The sequence below is a fragment of the Phlebotomus papatasi genome, chromosome 3, assembly GCF_024763615.1.
Source record: "Phlebotomus papatasi isolate M1 chromosome 3, Ppap_2.1, whole genome shotgun sequence".
NCBI classification, from domain to species: domain Eukaryota; kingdom Metazoa; phylum Arthropoda; class Insecta; order Diptera; family Psychodidae; genus Phlebotomus; species Phlebotomus papatasi.
Window position 1 is genome coordinate 38,780,416 of NC_077224.1, and position 17,264 is coordinate 38,797,679.

Sequence of the window (17,264 nt, forward strand, 5' to 3'; positions counted from 1 at the left end):
AAAATATTGAAATTTATATAATATAATCTAAAAAAATGTAAGTGATATGACGTTTTTTTTTTATTAATCTCTTTTCCTATAAGGATAGATGTTCAAATTTTATATCTCAAAAGTTACAAAATAGGCACAGAAAAAAATTATTTTGTAAAAATGTTCGTAAATGTTTGTGAATTCCTATGGGGGAGTTACGAAATGCTCGTAAATCGTATAACCCACAAACAAGTTCGTAAATTTTTGTACTTTTTTCACAAACATTGTTCGTAATATGATCACTTGACGAGCATTTTTTGTACTTTTACAAACATTTTTTTCGTAAATGTTCGTAAACACACAGAAAATGTTCGTGAAATTTTGTCATTTGTTAGTAAATGTTTGTTTTCCTGTCGAACATTTTGCGAACATTTACGAACAAATGACAATTTTACGAACATTTACAGACAAATGTTTGTAAAAGTACAAAAACTGTTCGTCAAATGATCATGTTACGAACAATGTTTGTGAAAAAAGTACAAACTTTTACGAACTTGTTTGTGGGTTATATGATTCACGAGAATTTTGTAACGAGCATTTGCTTCCCCCATAGGAATTCACAAACATTTACGAAAATTTTTACAAAATATTTTTTTTTCTGTGACCAATAAGTCCTGACACAAGTTCTTAAATTGTCAATGGTTGTTCTTTCGACAATAAATTGGTACAAAAGCTGTTTTGGGGCAGGGCATTTGAATTACGAGTTTAAACTCGATCATATCACAAAGTTGAGGTGCTTTGCCACCTCTTTTGATTTTCAGATTTCAAATAAACATATTTACAAATTTTTAATTTGAACATAAAAATCAAAAAATAATGCAGATATGGCAACGGTCGATGCAAAGCACGATATTGCTAAAAATACTATACTTATGAGGCTTTTTTTTTTAATATTCTTCGCATTAGAAAAAAACGATCTTGAAACGTAAAGTGGAATTATTTATTGAGAATTATAATTGTTAGTAAAACCAGATGTTTCCTCAATTCATTGAATAATTTAGGAAAACTTAACGGCGGAATTATATAGAGAGATATAGAAAGAATTCATGGGGGTATAATAAGACTCTTGAAAATCTCATTCAGTATCCACTCAAGACAAAGAGAATAAAAAATGATCATATATTCAAATATTTAATGTAGAAAAGTGTGTTTATTTAAGCAAAAGGAATTTCAACACACATTTTTCATTCAGCGTCAAAAAATCATCGAGACAAGTATGCTCCAAATTAGGCAAATGAGGTACTGAAAGCTTCATATTTCAGCAAGAAATTTCTGTGTAAATTTATTATATGGAGACTGTTATGGTTTATTGAGCCATTGAATGGCATAAGTTATTGTAATAAATTGTTGTTGGATTTTTGGTTGAGAATGAACTTGATGATTGATATGTGGCATATGTTGCATAAACTGAGCTTAAGAACATATTTTCTCTTTCAGTATGCTTTTATGAAGATGGTGCCAGAATGGTTGAGACTTAGGATAGCTACAAGGATGAATTCTGGTCTTTCTGCCGATTACTATGCTCAATTGAAGCAAGATAAGAACGACAACATCGAAACCATGATAACAACGCAGTAATTGCAAAAAAAATGCAGAAGGACTTCTTTCACTGGTGAAGCCTATTTATAAAATGTTGCTTTATGAAATAAAAGAAAAAGAAAAACACCAAGGATTTCAGACATTATACTGCTTTTATTCGAAATTCATAAAAATCTGGGTTTTTTCTCACATTGTGAATTTCGTCGTACACAGAAAACTGCTTTCACTTCATCTTTAACCTCTCTGTATAACAATTTAAGAAAATAGCAATATTTTGGTATTTCTATTTGGCTTCTCTTAGCTAAATATATAATCTTACAAAATATATCCCTCATTTTTAAATGCTTCTTCTAAAACATTTTTTTTCCAAAAAAAAAGTATTGTAAAGTGACATGTAAAGTTTTTGTTTTTAAACAATTTATAGTAATAAATATTCTAAGATTATCCCATATTTTAAAACAACTATGATATAATTTACATATTTATAAATGTGCCTTAATTAACCTAGAGACAAAAATACATTTTATAGATTATATTCTAGAGAAAATTTACCAATCATTTTTTTTGTTATTGTATTTGTTGACAAAGCTGTGGGATGGTGCATTTTTTTGTGATGTTAGAATTTGTTTTTGCTTCGAACGAGTTACAAGTTTTTGATTATTCCTTTTTCATTAATTTTCAAAAGAACGCATTAAACATAAAATTTATACAAAGAAAAATTAATGAAGTTTTTTTCTTGATTTGTTATTCAATAAGATATGCATATTTGATAAATTTCCAGACACGATTTGTTAGTACGAAATCAGCTTCGGATGGTTAGAGGATTATGTTGAGATTGTCGTTTTTTTTTGCATGAAGAAACAGCGAGATGTTTGATAAATATGTGGATGATCAAACATTCCCAAGGATGGTGGCGAAATTCGCCCTCCTTCCCCCTCGATGGCTACATCATCTGAAAATAGATACAGCAGAAAAAAAAGAGAGAATAACTTTAAATAATTTTATTCTCTCAACATTCATGCAAAACATATTTCTCCCCCTCATCCTCTAACTTCTTTTTTTCTTCTTGATCATATTTATTAATAAATTAATAATTTTGGATTTTAACCTCTGGGTCTCCCCTGTGAGTGTGTGTTTTATCTTGGTGTCGCAGTCAAATATAAAAAGGAGGAAAATGTTCTTTATTTTTTTGCGTAATCGCAAGTGGCTTCAGTTGTATGCAAAAGATTTCTCAATCCATGTTCAAAGGAGAAAACAATAATTTATCTAAAAATAACACAAAAATTTTCATATCAAAAAACGTAAAAAAAAATGTTAGTCGCGTAGGTGGGAAAATTTACAACAACAAAACCAAGTGAAACTGGCTGAAAAAGCCCCTCATGCGGTGTCCAGAGATATTTTTAGGGGGATCTTCTCCTATTTGTTCGTTATAAATTCTTTATAGTCTTTCTCGGGACGAAAAACGTAAATAATGCTTGGCAATATTACTAAAATGCCAAGAAAAAGATGAAATACATGCTGGTTCATTTCTTCAAGCCAAAAGATAAAAAAAAAATCCATCAACATTTTTATTAATTTATTCAGGCTCTGGCTAAAGACCTCACAAAATTTTATTTTTTTATGATCATCTCATTACAGTGATTTGTGGTTCTTTTAACGACCCTCCAACGAGGCTCAATAGAGAATTTAAAATCGCCATGGATGATTTAAATCCGTCAATGAGATAGTATAGGATATATTATTGGAGCTTTTGCATAAATTTTGATGGGTTTCTTATTGATGCCAAAATCGATGATTGACAGGGTTGAAGTTTTCAAATAGAATGCGCATTGTGGATAATAAACGCCAAAAACCTCTTCTGTTTATAACATCTTCATACTTAAATTTGGAATTTATACAAGAGCTAGGATTAAAGTTGAAGAGAATTCAGGAAGAGGGCATATTTGAAATTATTTGAAAATGCATATGATTGAAGTCTTTCGTTTACAGTTTGTGTTTAGAACAATATTTCATCCAAACATTATTAACATAAGGTGAACTTGCTCAACACGTGGTAAGTAAATGTAACAATATCAAATGAGAACCAAGGGGGAGATATTAGGGTCGGAAGTGGTGTACAGCTGAAAATGAAGTGCTAGGAAGTCTTTGGAAGTGGGAGTACTCGAATATACAAGTCTTTTCTGTCTAATTCCGTATTCTTCAGACAACATTACTTTTAGCTGATAGTTTTAATTCGGGCGGCAGTATAATTTGGAAAGGTTTGTTGAGATCTTCAAGTTCGGTTATGACAATGAAATTTATTATAGCTTGATTTGTGTCGTATTTTTTCCGAGAAAATATTCAGTTGAATAATGATTTTCCTAAATTTTTACAGGAATTTCAAATTCATATTCACCAATAATGACATAGCTATTGGAATTGGCTTTGAATCTATTTGATATAATTTTTTTTTCTAATCGTAAATATGTATGTAGTGGATGATTGTATAAATTCGTGGGGATTTTTCGCGAATATCGTTAAGAAGTATCCCATAGGTTACCTCCACAAATTTTTGTTTACCTTTTCGCATATAGGGTAAGTGTGTACCAAATTCCGGCTAGCTTGCAATTTCGGCCACCTTTTTTGTTCCTCGAATTTCCATGAATTTTTAGTTTTTACATACTCTAGAGATTATACAATGCAAAAGAATAACAAAAAATGTAGCTTCGACAAACGAGATGACGTGAAAAAGACATTGGAAGAATTCCTGAAGGGAAAGGAACTATAAGAATGAAGGTGGCCGAAATAGGGCACCAAAGCTATGTCTACATTTTTATTCATTTTAAAATATATTAAGAATGATTTTAGAGTAAATAAAGACGATAAACTGTCTACAAGGTTCTAAGAAACTTTCCTTAAGTAGAAGGAATAAAAAAAAATCAATTTCTATTAAAGATATTACATTTCAAACTTGAGACTTTGGCGCTTGCATGCAACTATGCCGAAATTTGGCACATTTACCCTACTGGAAAGATTTTATTGTATTACATCTCTTCGATGCCAAATGTATTCGTTAAAAAAGTCGATTTGTGGTTTTGAGGACCTTTACAAAATGACGAACGAAAGGTGTATTTGTAATATTTCATTTTAGACTAATTTTGGAAAGATCTATCTGATGGAGTTCCCTTAAAAAAAGAGAAACATTTAGGGGGTTTATTTAAAACGTGTCTTTGCTTTAAGATCTCTCTCGATCTATTCTTCGAAATATCAATTCCATTTTAAACAGTCTCTGTCTCTAATTTGATAGCTAGTGAAAGAAAATTTGTGGAAAACATTTAAAGAGATTGTTAAATGGAAAACAATACTTAGATCGTATTTTGCAATTTAGAAAAGCCTGGATATGTTTAACAGATCGATATCTGGGTGCTACATTCTTTCACTGAAAGGAATAAGGGGAATTTAATAAAAAGTGAAGATGTGTCTGAAGTGCTGAGTTAGTTGTTGCACTCGTACTTTTGGACTTTTTAGCACATTTTCAATAATTACAAATAACAATACATTTTTTTAGATACTCTATTTTCCAAAAGTAGCTTCATTGGTATCTTAGAAAAATTCAAAATATGTTGATGCCCCTTCGTAAAGCGGAGTTAATATTAAAAAAAATACAAGAATATCTGGCGTTAGAAATTCAAAATATAAGGAAAATGCTAAAAATGTGTGTAAGAATACGTTTCGTTACATTTTTTAAAAGTTTTACTAATTAGATTTTTCATCATATTAAATAAATTATTGATTTCCAAGTGTGAGAAGTGCATAAAGTGCAGGAAGTGCAGGAAGTATTGCAACATTTTCGAGAGTGTTGTGAATTTACGGAAGTTTGAAGGCCTCTTCCATACAAATTGTGGAAGTGCCTGGAAGTGGTGTACACATTTTCACCCAAATATCTCCCCCTTGATGGGAACTATCTTTGACCTATTCTTACAGAACTCTTTTTTTTTTGAAAATATAAAAGAAGTATTCTGCATTTCTCAAAAAAAGCTTTATAATATTTTCTTAAAATTCAAGTCCCTACTGTGGTACAAGATATGTATCAAGATGGGTTCAGGGATTGTTTCTCTTACTGAAATTCACTGAATTTGCCCAAGATTAATAATATTTTTCTTCTAAAATTGGAATGAAAGCTTAATCTAATTGACAAATTCTCCCCGTAGAAGCACTGACATTAATAATAATGTTGGCACTACATTCCATGAAGGAACAAGGCCTTCCCGCAAGGGGTTTTCTAGACATGCATTATTATTTTTTCTTGTACGGGATGAGGTTGTATTGTCAGTTCCATGCCCGTGGAATCAAGTGCAGTGAAGCTCACTGGATGCAATCCGAACACCTTTAACTCTTTCGCGTCTTTAGGGTCATATATGACCCGGGGAAAAAAGTTTCTTTTTGGCTATTTACATTAATTGAAATCTAACTGGAGTCTTGAGAAAATGAGCCAAGAATCTTACATCCTTCTATTATGATGTCGTGCACGAACAGATAGATTTCAATTAATGTAAATACCCAAAAAAAACTTTTTTCCCCGAGTCATGACATTACCCTAAAGACGCGAAAGAGTTAACGCCAGAATAATTCCTGGTGACCTAAAGGGATTCGAACCCGGGACACTTGCATCATAGAGCGAGTGCTCTACCACTTGACCCATTGAGTGCCCTTGGGCTTCTTTAACCTATTTGAAATAGTCTTTAGATTAGGTTTAGCTTAGTTCCCGAATGGTTTTTTTTTTTTTTTAATTTATAAACCACAAGCAATTTTAGTGATTCTTTAAATTAAATAAAATTACAGTGCTTAAACTTAAGGAGTAACTCATATTGGAAATTGGAACACCTTTGTCAATTATCCGAGAAATACTTCACGAAACCCTTGCCAGTATGAATGGGAAGGAATTACTTACACCTTGGCATAAACCAGAATAAAACTTAGGTAATTATTTACTCAGTATTATTATAAATAAATGACTATTTATTAATTCCCCAAAAGAATGACGGATAGTAAAATGAATTATAAAAGATTTGTAAAAGAAGTTTTGGTTCTTAACGAGATTTAATTAAAAAAAATATAATACTAAAGCTAAAAATGATTCTGAATATGCTCAATTGAATATACTTATAAGTTTTTTATAATCCAAAACAATTTTTCCTTAAGGATAAGAACCAATAGTGCTAATTAATTTACAAAACTCATAAAGTAACATTATCTCTTTTTGAATTCTGAACCTTTGATAAGGCTAGTAAATTAAATATTTCCAGGAAGAGAAGTTCATTAACTGGATCCATCAAATGCACACAACGTAATACGAAAGTTCATAATCATTCATCTTTTGTCGCATTTATGCTATTTTAATTTTCGGGTTTTAATAATTTGTGAATCTTTTCTACATATGTATATAATTTGAATTTATTTCCAAAAAACTATCTCAATGAAGATACGACAAATGTAGACGATAATGATCTTTCAAAAAAATTAAGATCGCTTTTAACAAAGGATTTAGGAGCAATTGAATAAAGATAAGTTCTTAGTTTGTGAAGCATATACAAATATATTTTTCAATTTTAAATAATGACTGTTATTCCTTATAAGTTCACAAGGAAAAATTTTCAGTTTCCTCAAAACAAACAGGGATAACTTTCATCAATGGAATTTTTATGATTTGATGTTTTCCAAACTCATTTTATTTAACTGCTCAATTTGTCCCATTTTGCATAATTTCATCGGAAACTTTTACACATTTTCTGGGTTCTGTGGATTATTTATGTTACCAATCCATCGTCAATATTTTCTCAAAACAGTTTCGAATGTTATGCAACTAATGCTTCTTGACCACATGTACTAGCAAAATTTTATTAACACTAACTGGCATGAAAACATATTATTTTAATCATTTTTGAGTGTGGAAATATCTGGGAAAATCTGGGAAATTTCAATTATGTTCGACGTCAGTGTTTCCACTTCTTCAACCCATTTTAGCACACAGTCATTGAGATAATTGAGTTGTATTGCAACTTCCGACTAATTTTAGGTTTACGCCAATTTTACGCACTCCAATTTTGTGCAAAGGATGCAACACTGAAAATGCATTTAACATTTCAACACATGCCATTATGATGGAGATGTCTTCCGGTGATCTTCACTTCTTTTCTTTTTATTTTAGCGGAATAGTTTTGTGATCACTTATCCAGTATTTTGAGAAAATGGAATAAGAATTTGAATTACCGAAAAAAAGCTTGACGGTGTTTCACACAACACTGGAGTAAAAGATCCACAAAAGGAGCAGGAGGATGGTTAGAATAAGAAAAGTGGTCATCAAATTCCTGGTTTCACTCATTTTTCCTCCTGGAAATTATCGTGCAAAATTATTTTCTGATATCCTCCACTTGCTATCTCGATCAAGTTTACTCACAGTCGGACAATATTCCGCGAGAAAAGCGAATGCAAGCAAGAAAATGCGAGAAAATTGTCCGGGAACCTCAATGTTCCGTTTCAATTGACTGCCGAAGAATGACTGGATAGTCTCGTAAAAATATGATGGGTTCCCGGACGACGGCAATATCCACCCACTTGATCATCACGGAGAGAAAAGATGCTTAGCGCAAAGTTTTCTGCACGCCGTCGCTCTTTCAGCACGCACCGGAATATAGGGCGCAAGCACTCCTGCCATGCGATCATCATCATCATCACCACTGGTCACCATCCCCACCGTCAAGCTTTCCTCTCGGCAAATTGACAGCCTCCTCATCGCGATGCCCCGTGGATATATTTTTAAATCATAATCCGCCTGATGGATGAAAAATACTTTATGGCATTCAAGCAGTGATCTCTTTCAATTTCCCACGTCATCCAAATAAATTCTATCGTGTCCCAGGCCACAGAGAATTTCCACTACCATCCTGATAGAACTCCTTCTCATGTTCCCATGGACTTCATAAATTTTCATAAAAACCCGACAACCAGTCCGCCCATATTTCTCTAATTTGCTGAATTATTCGATATGGGAAAGAAGATGACTGATCATCAATGATTTGTATCAAAGAGCACAATCGATAAACAATGTCACGATAACTGTAAACTAAAATCTTATGACACCGTTAGAAATATTTGGTCTAAAATTAAGATGATCATTTCAACATTTAATGATTTATTGAGACAAAAAAACGATATTTGAAAAAAAATTAGCTTAATGATAGATGATGCTCAATTTTGCAAATTTAAAAAATAAAATCTTAAATTGTGAATTTTCTTGAAAATTTTGTGAAAAAATAATAGGGTAAGTGTGCCAAATTTCGGCATAGTTGCATGCAAGCGTCAAAGTCTCAAGTTTGAAATGTAATATTTTAAATTCAAATTGATATTTTTTATTCTTTCTCCAGAAAGAGTGTTGCTTGGAATCTTGCAAAGAGTTTACCGTCTTTATTTACTCTAAAATCATTCTTAATACATTTTAAAATGAATAAAAATATAGACATAGCTTTGGTGCCCTATTTCAGCCACCTTCATTCTCATAGTTCCTTGCCCTTCGCAAATTCTTCCAATATCTTTTTCACGTTATCTCGTTTGTCGAACCTACATTTTTTGTTATTCTTTTGCATTGTATAATTTTTAGAGTACGTAAAATCTAAAAGTTCATGGAAATTCGAGGAACAAAAAAGGTGGCCGAAATTGCAAGCTGACCGGAATTGGGCACACTTACCCTAAAAGGAATATATAAGGCAATGTACACTGTACACTGTTCAGTAGAGCATATCCTTTACTTTTAAAACAGATTAGACACAGTCACTTGAATATTTTATCATCAGGTTTTTATTGGGCTGATGAATATAATTTTTAGTATTTTTAGCATTCGTTTTAGAACTATCAGAATACATGTGATAATTCTGAAGTATTGTCTTTATAAAAGATTTTATTAAATCGAAATTGATCGCATATAGTTCAATTACAAATAAAATGAAACTTCTTTAACCAAAAACTGTAACTATCATTTAAGGTACATTATTTGAAGAAATTTAATAGAATATAAATAAATTTCGAGGATCAAAGATCATATTCAAGAATTTATTTATTTATTTATTTAATTATTTTAAGGTTTTTAAGGGTCTATTTCATAACTAAAAATTTCTAATTTGGAAGTTTTCTATAAAATTTACAACTTTAAATAATTTTACTTTGAAAAAATTTTTAAGCAATAATATTCCGGTGTTCAGGTACACAGAAAAAAACACTTAACAAAATTGTTCGAAATGTTTGAGAATTCATGCTGGAGACTCGCGAAATGTTCGTTAAATTGTATAACTCACAAATAAGTTCGTGAAAGTTTGTACATTTTTCATTAACATTGTTCGAAATACGATCACTTAACGAGCATCTTTTGTTCTTTTACAAACAATTGTTCGTGAATGCTCATAAAGAAAATCTTTGTAAATTTTTTTTTCGAAAAGTTTTGCCAGGCAAATATAAAAATATACAAATAATTGTTTGTAAAAGAACAAAATACAAATTGAATTTTTTTGTTACTTCCTTTAAAGGAGTGTTGCTTGGACCTTTGTAGATATTTCATCTTCTTTGTTTTTTTCTAAAATCATTCTTAATTACATTTTAAAATTAATAAAAATATAGACATAGCTTTGGGTAGAATTTCAGCCATCTTGATTCTCAGAGTTCCTTGCCCTTCCGTAATTCTTCCAAAGTCTTTTTCACATCATCTCGTATCTCTAGTAGACAAAAAAGTCATGGAATTTTAAGGTACAAAAGATGTGGCCGAAATTGCAAGCGTGCCAAAATTTGATACAGTTACACTATAAAGTAAAAACCCGGCAGAGGTAGAAATATATTTGAATACACACTTCTGGCTTTGAGAAGAATTATGAAAAGCTCTTACACGAAGTTCCGTAGAGAAAGTTTGACATCGCGTCGATTTTAATAATATTTTCCTTTATTTTCTCTCCTAATTTTAACTCTGAGTGATAGATTCCCTTCTCAGATAGTTACACTATATAAATATAAGTGTTTTTTGTAACAAATAAATGTAAAGAATTTAAATTTCATGACTGTTAAGAAGCGTTTTTGATTGCGTCCCCGGCATTCCTTAATAGACACTGTTTTTCATTTTTCAGTATTTTTTTTTTATTAATCTGTAAGGAGCTCATTTCAAATTATGCAAAATATTTTATATCAACGTTTTCTAGTACAATATCTGAATGCTTCAAAATTGAGGGAATTGTCTGTTAGTATATATGTAAAATTTGAATGCATTCATTAATTTTTCATCATATCTCGATCTCGAAGAAGTCTGAACTGAAAGTCCTTAGTGATAGGTCCGAGCTTCAGTAGGGAAAATCTGTTACAATATGATATGTAATAATGTAATGATGGTAAATTGAATTTTTTTAAGTAGTAAATTTGGAGAAACGAATCAAAAATCCGAGACATATCACTTACTAATTCTAGCTTCAAATCTAAGGCTTAGCCATATGGTTTAACTGACCTAGTTTCTTACCAATCACGATTTTTTTGGCAAAATTTAACTTAGGATTGGATCATAAAAGATAAATGACCCATTTAGTTCTCAAAAAGCCATAAAATTGATCGCTATTTAAGATTTTGAGACTTTCGAGAACTGGGCTAAATCCAGAGGCATGACATTTCCTATGTTTCCCATATGTTTCTAGCGTGCCGAAAAAACTTTTGGGTTTATTAGCTGTTTTCTGTCAGCGTAGAATGAATTAGCAAAAAATACAAATGCAAGATAAAAGCCAACTTAATATTGAATATGTAACCGAAAACCCCAAAGTGGCAACCTACGTAGTTTTGGAAATATCTCGTGAAATGTGTACGAAAACAGGGAGAAATTTACACTAAAATCGGTAGCATTTTTTCAGAGCTAATGTCACGCCCCTGGCTAAATCTCTAGTCTAAAAACCGCTTAAGAGCTTCATAGAGCTCCTTGCAATGGCCAGTCGATACTTATTGAGCTTTAATCCTGTACTGTTCCCAAAGTTATCCCGAAAATTTGTCTTATGAAATTGTCAGGCTGTTACAGAATTTTCCTATAGGACACTAATTAAATGAGAATTAAACCTAAATTTCAATAGAAAATCTTTCAAGAACTTTACCGAAATAGCGACATCATATAAGTTATGGTAAATTACTCGAATATTTATAATAGATCCAGATGCTAATGATAGAGATTACCCTTTAATTAATCGTTCAGCACGCAGTCGTATTAATCTTTTGCGCAATTTTTCAAAGGATTAAATTTCACGAAAATTTACAGTCTCATAATCTCTGGCTACAAATAACTCGATGATGCCTCTTTGGTAACTCTGGAGTGATTTATAAAGTGAAATATTTGGATGAATCGCCCACTGACACTTTTGACTCCTTGTCTCATCTGCCCCTGAGACAAGCCATACCTGAATTCCTCAAAAAATGCGGAATCTATCTCTAATTAATTATTTTTCATTCTCAGTAGGAGTGTCAATCATTGCTAATAGAGTGGGTGGATGTGACAAAAAAAAGACAAGATTGATTACAATTTTTCACTTTTTCTCGGCAATTCGCCAATCTTTCATATTATGTCTCCTGGATGAAATAACTATTTTCGTGAAGAAAAAGTCTGTGTGGATTTTCTGGTCAAAAAACTGAAGGAAAAAGTATAAGTGTTTGGCGCGGTGCAGAGTATTTTTGTCAATATCATATTTTTTACCCGCGATAACAGGAATGTAAAAGAGAATGTCGTGAAGAAAAAAAAACTTACATTTTTTTCAGAATTTGTAATCCATTGAATCCTTGGTGAATGTTTTGGAGAAATGATGGGGTGAATGATAGAAGACTAAAGCACTCCACATATTCTAGATTAAGCACAGGATCATGGTATTCAAAAGACACCGGCGTAGAGCATCCAGAGAAGGGCCAGGAGAAGGAGGAGGATCATGTAGGTGACCATAAGACTGCTGCTCTCATGCATTTTGCTGCAATTGGGAGATTTTCGTATCACTTGAAATTCAGGGGAAATTCTCACATGAAAATGTCTTACAGTTTTTGGTGGTTTTTTTTCTTGCCGGTTGCAAAAAAAAAATAAAGAAATTGGGGATCCTGGCTTGGATTAGAAGAGACACTTGAGATAGGGAAGTATGCACAAGGGATAGACTCTACCAATTCACCCGCGAGGTGCAAGGGACAACTTCAACGGTCGTGCAGTGGACAGCAACTGGATGGAATCCTAGGCGTGAATTCTGTGGGATGTGAATATCTTCCTCACTAACATCTTTACCCGTGTTGGTCGTTGGGATTGGAATATTGAGTGTGAGTATAAATAAATAAATATATACAGCAACATAATTCTTCATGAGAATAAACGTGTGCCAACGGTTTTACCCACAAACATTCTCCTCCACATGTGACTTTTGCGGGTGGCACTTTCATTGCGCCGGAGCTTTTGTCTTTGGCCCACAAAGCCAGGCCAGGACAAAAATAAATTGTGACCATCATCCACACAAAATTATTACTTTGGACTCCTCACACTTTTTATCACCGATACACATCTTCCCACCTCTTTGTCGTCCGCGAATACACTCAAGCCACTCAAGTATCCATCCGAGAGTCCCTAAATCTTCCACATATGTGGTTCCCCCAAAATACGAAGCAGCTATTCATTCGCAAAATGCTCGATAAGCTCAAAAAGCTCTTGATGTTATCTCTAAATTCAAAAGCCTTTCACATAGGGGAAGTGGGGCACCTTTGAAATTGGGATTTTTCATCTATTTTTAAATAAAATTGAACCTTATCGTCATATAATTTAGGTGCACAAACAGATTGAGAAGCTAAATTATAATCACGAAAAGGCTCAATTTTATTTTAAAATAGGTGAAAAATCTCAATTTCAACGGTGCCCCATTTCCCCCTAGTCTTTATTTCAAAATATTCTAATAAAAGACTTATCTGCACCATTAGAACAGGATATACTTGAATTAGAGATATTATTTAGATAAACGAAATTTAGTTGATAACAATATAACTCTTCCATTCCTGAAAATTCAAATAAAATAGCAATAAAACCAGTTTTAGAATCACCGAAATATGATATAAAATTATACGATTCCTATAGTAAAAATGTAATAAAAGTTTGATTTAATTTAATATTTGCAGATGTGAACTTGGGTTTGGCATTTCTTAGAATTTTAATCTCTCCCCAGATTTCGAGCTTTAATATAGGTATAATATCACATGTAGACCATGTAGAGATTGACAAAATCGCCTAGATGACGAAAATGTAAGGATAGGAGAGACCGGGGTACAATTAGCCAGGGGTACAAGTAGACAATGGATTTTTCTCGTTGCTCTTAAAATATACAATAAGCAAAGTATTTTTTAATGAAAGTAGGAACACATTCCCACATTCCCAGTAATATTTATAAGTCTGATCCTGTTATCCTACAATTTAGGGTAAGTGTGCCAAATTTCGGCATAGTTGCATGCAAGTGCCAAAGTCACAAGTTCAAAATGTAATATTTTTCATGTAAATTGATTTTTTTTGTTAATTTTTCTTAAGGAGTGTTACTTGGAACCTTGTAGACAGTTTATCGTCTTCATTTTCTCCAAAATCATTTTAAATACATTTTAAAATGAATAAAAATGTAGACATAGCTTTGGTGGCCTATTTCGGCCACCTTCATTCTCATAGTTAGTTCCCCGCCCTTCCGGAATCCTTCCAAAGTCTTTTTAACATCTCCTCGTTTATCGAAGCTACATTTTTTGTTAATTTATTGCATAGTATAATCTATATAATATGCAAAAACTAAAAATTCATGGAAATTTGAGGAATAAAAATGTGGCTGGAATTGCAAGCTGGCCGGAATTTGGTACATTTACCCTAGAAGCATTTTTATAAAATAAGTATAAAATTGTAATTTTGATGTTTCAGTTTTTGGCCCAGCATTTGGTTTTCTAATTTGTTAGTCAAAATCTCATAGTTTTACTTTGTTTCTGGTTTAATAAAGTTTTGTATTTGTATTGTATTTATTTTTCATTACCATTAATAACTTATAATAACTCATGTTAACCCCACCGTACCTTGCGTTTAATAAAGTTAATTAAGAGATAATTTTCACTTGGACAATAATTATCTACTTTTTTTTTATATAAGATGATAAACACTGAAACAGCCCTCGGGGCAGATGTAGCCACTCTTCCGTGGCGGGATAAAACTATTGATGATTTTTTTCACTATATTACATGGATAATTGTTAGATAAAAAAAATACTATTGATATTCCAAGCAATATTGCCATTTGGATGAACAATTTCTGAAATAGATTTTTCATGATGTTTGCTTCAATTTTACCGCAATTACAAAAATGTCACAAAAAGTCGGCTAAAACCTTTTTCTTTAGGATTAAGTGACATATTTAGCATCAGTGGGCTTCAGTGTATCAATCGAAACAATATTTGGTATCACCAGTTTAAAATTTCGTCTGGAAAACTGGTGGCAATTAGCACCCCAAAAGTAGCTATATCTACCCAGGCCGGGGCACGTGTAGCCAATGTGTCATACTTTTTTCATTATCCTCTCAAGGATTTTACAGCTTTGAACTACAGTTTTATATATCAAATATCCTAATGCTACTTATGAAACACAAAAATATTAGACAAACCTTATCATTTTTTCACAAAACATGCGCGAAAAAAAAGCCTCATTTGCTGGCTAAAAGTACCCCGGTCTCCCCCACATATATTTCATGGGGGAAAATTGCTTTTATTACTGGTTTCTTTTAAAGAAAAGTATTGTGTAATAAATTTAACTTGAATCTAAAAGCTATCAGTTTTGGATCACAACCTGCTCCAAATGAGATTTTTTTTTCATTGAAACTTATCAATATGAATGGATTTTTAATTTATCTGGAACGCAATGAATAAAATAAGATTGTGACATAAAAAATAATATAAATAAAAATTTAGTACTGCATTATTGAAGTAAAGTTCTTATGACCTCTACACACTAGAGAAAAATATGTCCATGTTGAAGCAAATTCCTTACGCTTGTCTAGGAGAAACTCTTCAATCGGTAATCGATAATTAATTTTTGACATAAATTGATAGCTTCGATATTTTGAGCAATTTTTAAGTGATCTTTGAATCGGTTGAAATCGTTTCGACAACTCAGAATATAAGTCGAACTCGATTTTTTACAAAAAAAAAATTTATTCGCTTTTTGGATACTTCTTTATACCCTCTACCGTCCCTGTAAATAATATACTTGAAAGATAATTATTTTCAAAGTTATAGAAATTTTAAATCTCAAAAATCCTATACTCTGCATGTAAAATCTCAGCTTCAAGTAGCTCTCCTGTAAAATTTGCCTACTGCGAGTTATTCGTTTCTTATTCTGAGCGATCGGTTTCGGAACCGTACAAAAAGTGGTACAGTGGATAAAGCAAACTTTAAGAAACACTCGAACTCGTGAAAACAATGCTTTTAGGGCTTTTCCTAACGTGTTAACTGCTTAAACATATTTTGTTCTGAGAACTTTCAACTTTACCTAATTATTATTTAAGAATAAAATTTAGGGGAATGTGTGCATGGTTTGCACACAGTGATCCTTCAAACGTTATGAATTTTCTTTTTATGGAATCTTCGGACAATTTAAGCTTCCAACAATTCATTTTTTTCAATGTGTTATAAATAAATTTGGTCCATTACAATATTATATTTTAATAGTTAGTTCAATGCCTCAAATTTCTAGAAAAGGATCATGGATGAAATCGACAAGAAACATAGAGAAAAATTGAATTGTCCGGAAAAAATTGAATTGTGACTCATATTAAAGAAAATAATTTTTCCTGACTACTTTAAAATTATTTTTTCTTATGTCTGTACATAATTGTAAAGTAGAAGGTTGAAGGAATCTAGAATATTTTTTGCAAGCCTCTAGCTATTTGCTATGTAGTAAATATTTAAGCTAAAAAATGGCGAATTTTTAAATTCTCATATTGAAAAATGATTTTAATTATTTTTTATACTTCCAATTTTTTTTAAGCAAAACCCTTTTGGCAATAAAACTACAATACTAATACGTCATATTTTTCATTAAAGCGAAAAATATTATTCATTGGAATTGTCAGATAAATTACTTACATTTTTGGGCTATTTTTGTCTCTATCGTTCATAGAAGCACAAAATACACCAAGTCAGACTCTGTTGAACTTTCCAAGGTTAGATGTAAGACTTATAATTGATTATGTTTCTCAGTTTAATTTTTATTGTTGATTTTCAGTCTGTAAAAAGTGTCTCGTCGTAGAAGGGTTAAAGGAATATGGGAAAATATGAAGTGTACGAAGAGAGAATGTGTGCAAAGCCTGAAAGCCTTCCCCTAGTTGCAGAGTTAAACTTCATTAGAAACCTCTCACATTGCAGCTAAGCTGTTGGCGAGATTTATAAACTTGCAAAAGATTCGAATAAATGTACATTAGTTCTTGTCATATTATTTATATGAATATCCTGAAATAAATACTTACTTACTTAGAGTAAAGTGCACATGGTTTCTAAGGTCCCAAGCTTCATAATGACTACATTTTTCCTGTTTTTTATTTCAAAAAATGTGACTCATCGCACCCATATTTTAAAAATTAGAGGACAGTATTCTGTTGTTAAAATACATTGCGGGCTCAC

The 17,264-nt window shown here is 31.8% G+C and overlaps 1 protein-coding gene and 2 long non-coding RNA genes across 3 annotated transcripts in view; 1 reads left to right on the forward strand and 2 right to left on the reverse strand.

Moving 5' to 3' along the window:
- The window catches only part of LOC129805619 (inactive hydroxysteroid dehydrogenase-like protein 1), a 34,744-nt gene extending 33,045 nt beyond the window's left edge, over positions 1-1,699 (forward strand). The window contains exon 5 of the mRNA XM_055853663.1: positions 1,468-1,699. Coding sequence (XP_055709638.1) covers positions 1,468-1,608 — 141 coding nt within the window. The 3' untranslated portion in view covers positions 1,609-1,699. The remainder of the gene's footprint in view (positions 1-1,467) is intronic.
- A 3-nt stretch (positions 1,700-1,702) lies between these two features.
- LOC129805653 (uncharacterized) lies at positions 1,703-12,830 on the reverse strand. The gene is made up of 3 exons (XR_008752102.1): positions 12,635-12,830; positions 12,356-12,569; positions 1,703-2,521 (listed from the first exon to the last, which is right to left on the reverse strand). It is a non-coding gene; the product is annotated as an uncharacterized LOC129805653 (long non-coding RNA).
- On the reverse strand, positions 6,536-8,222 carry LOC129805655 (uncharacterized). Its single transcript, XR_008752104.1, has 2 exons — positions 8,006-8,222; positions 6,536-7,938 (listed from the first exon to the last, which is right to left on the reverse strand). It is a non-coding gene; the product is annotated as an uncharacterized LOC129805655 (long non-coding RNA).
- Positions 12,831-17,264: the final 4,434 nt, after the last annotated feature.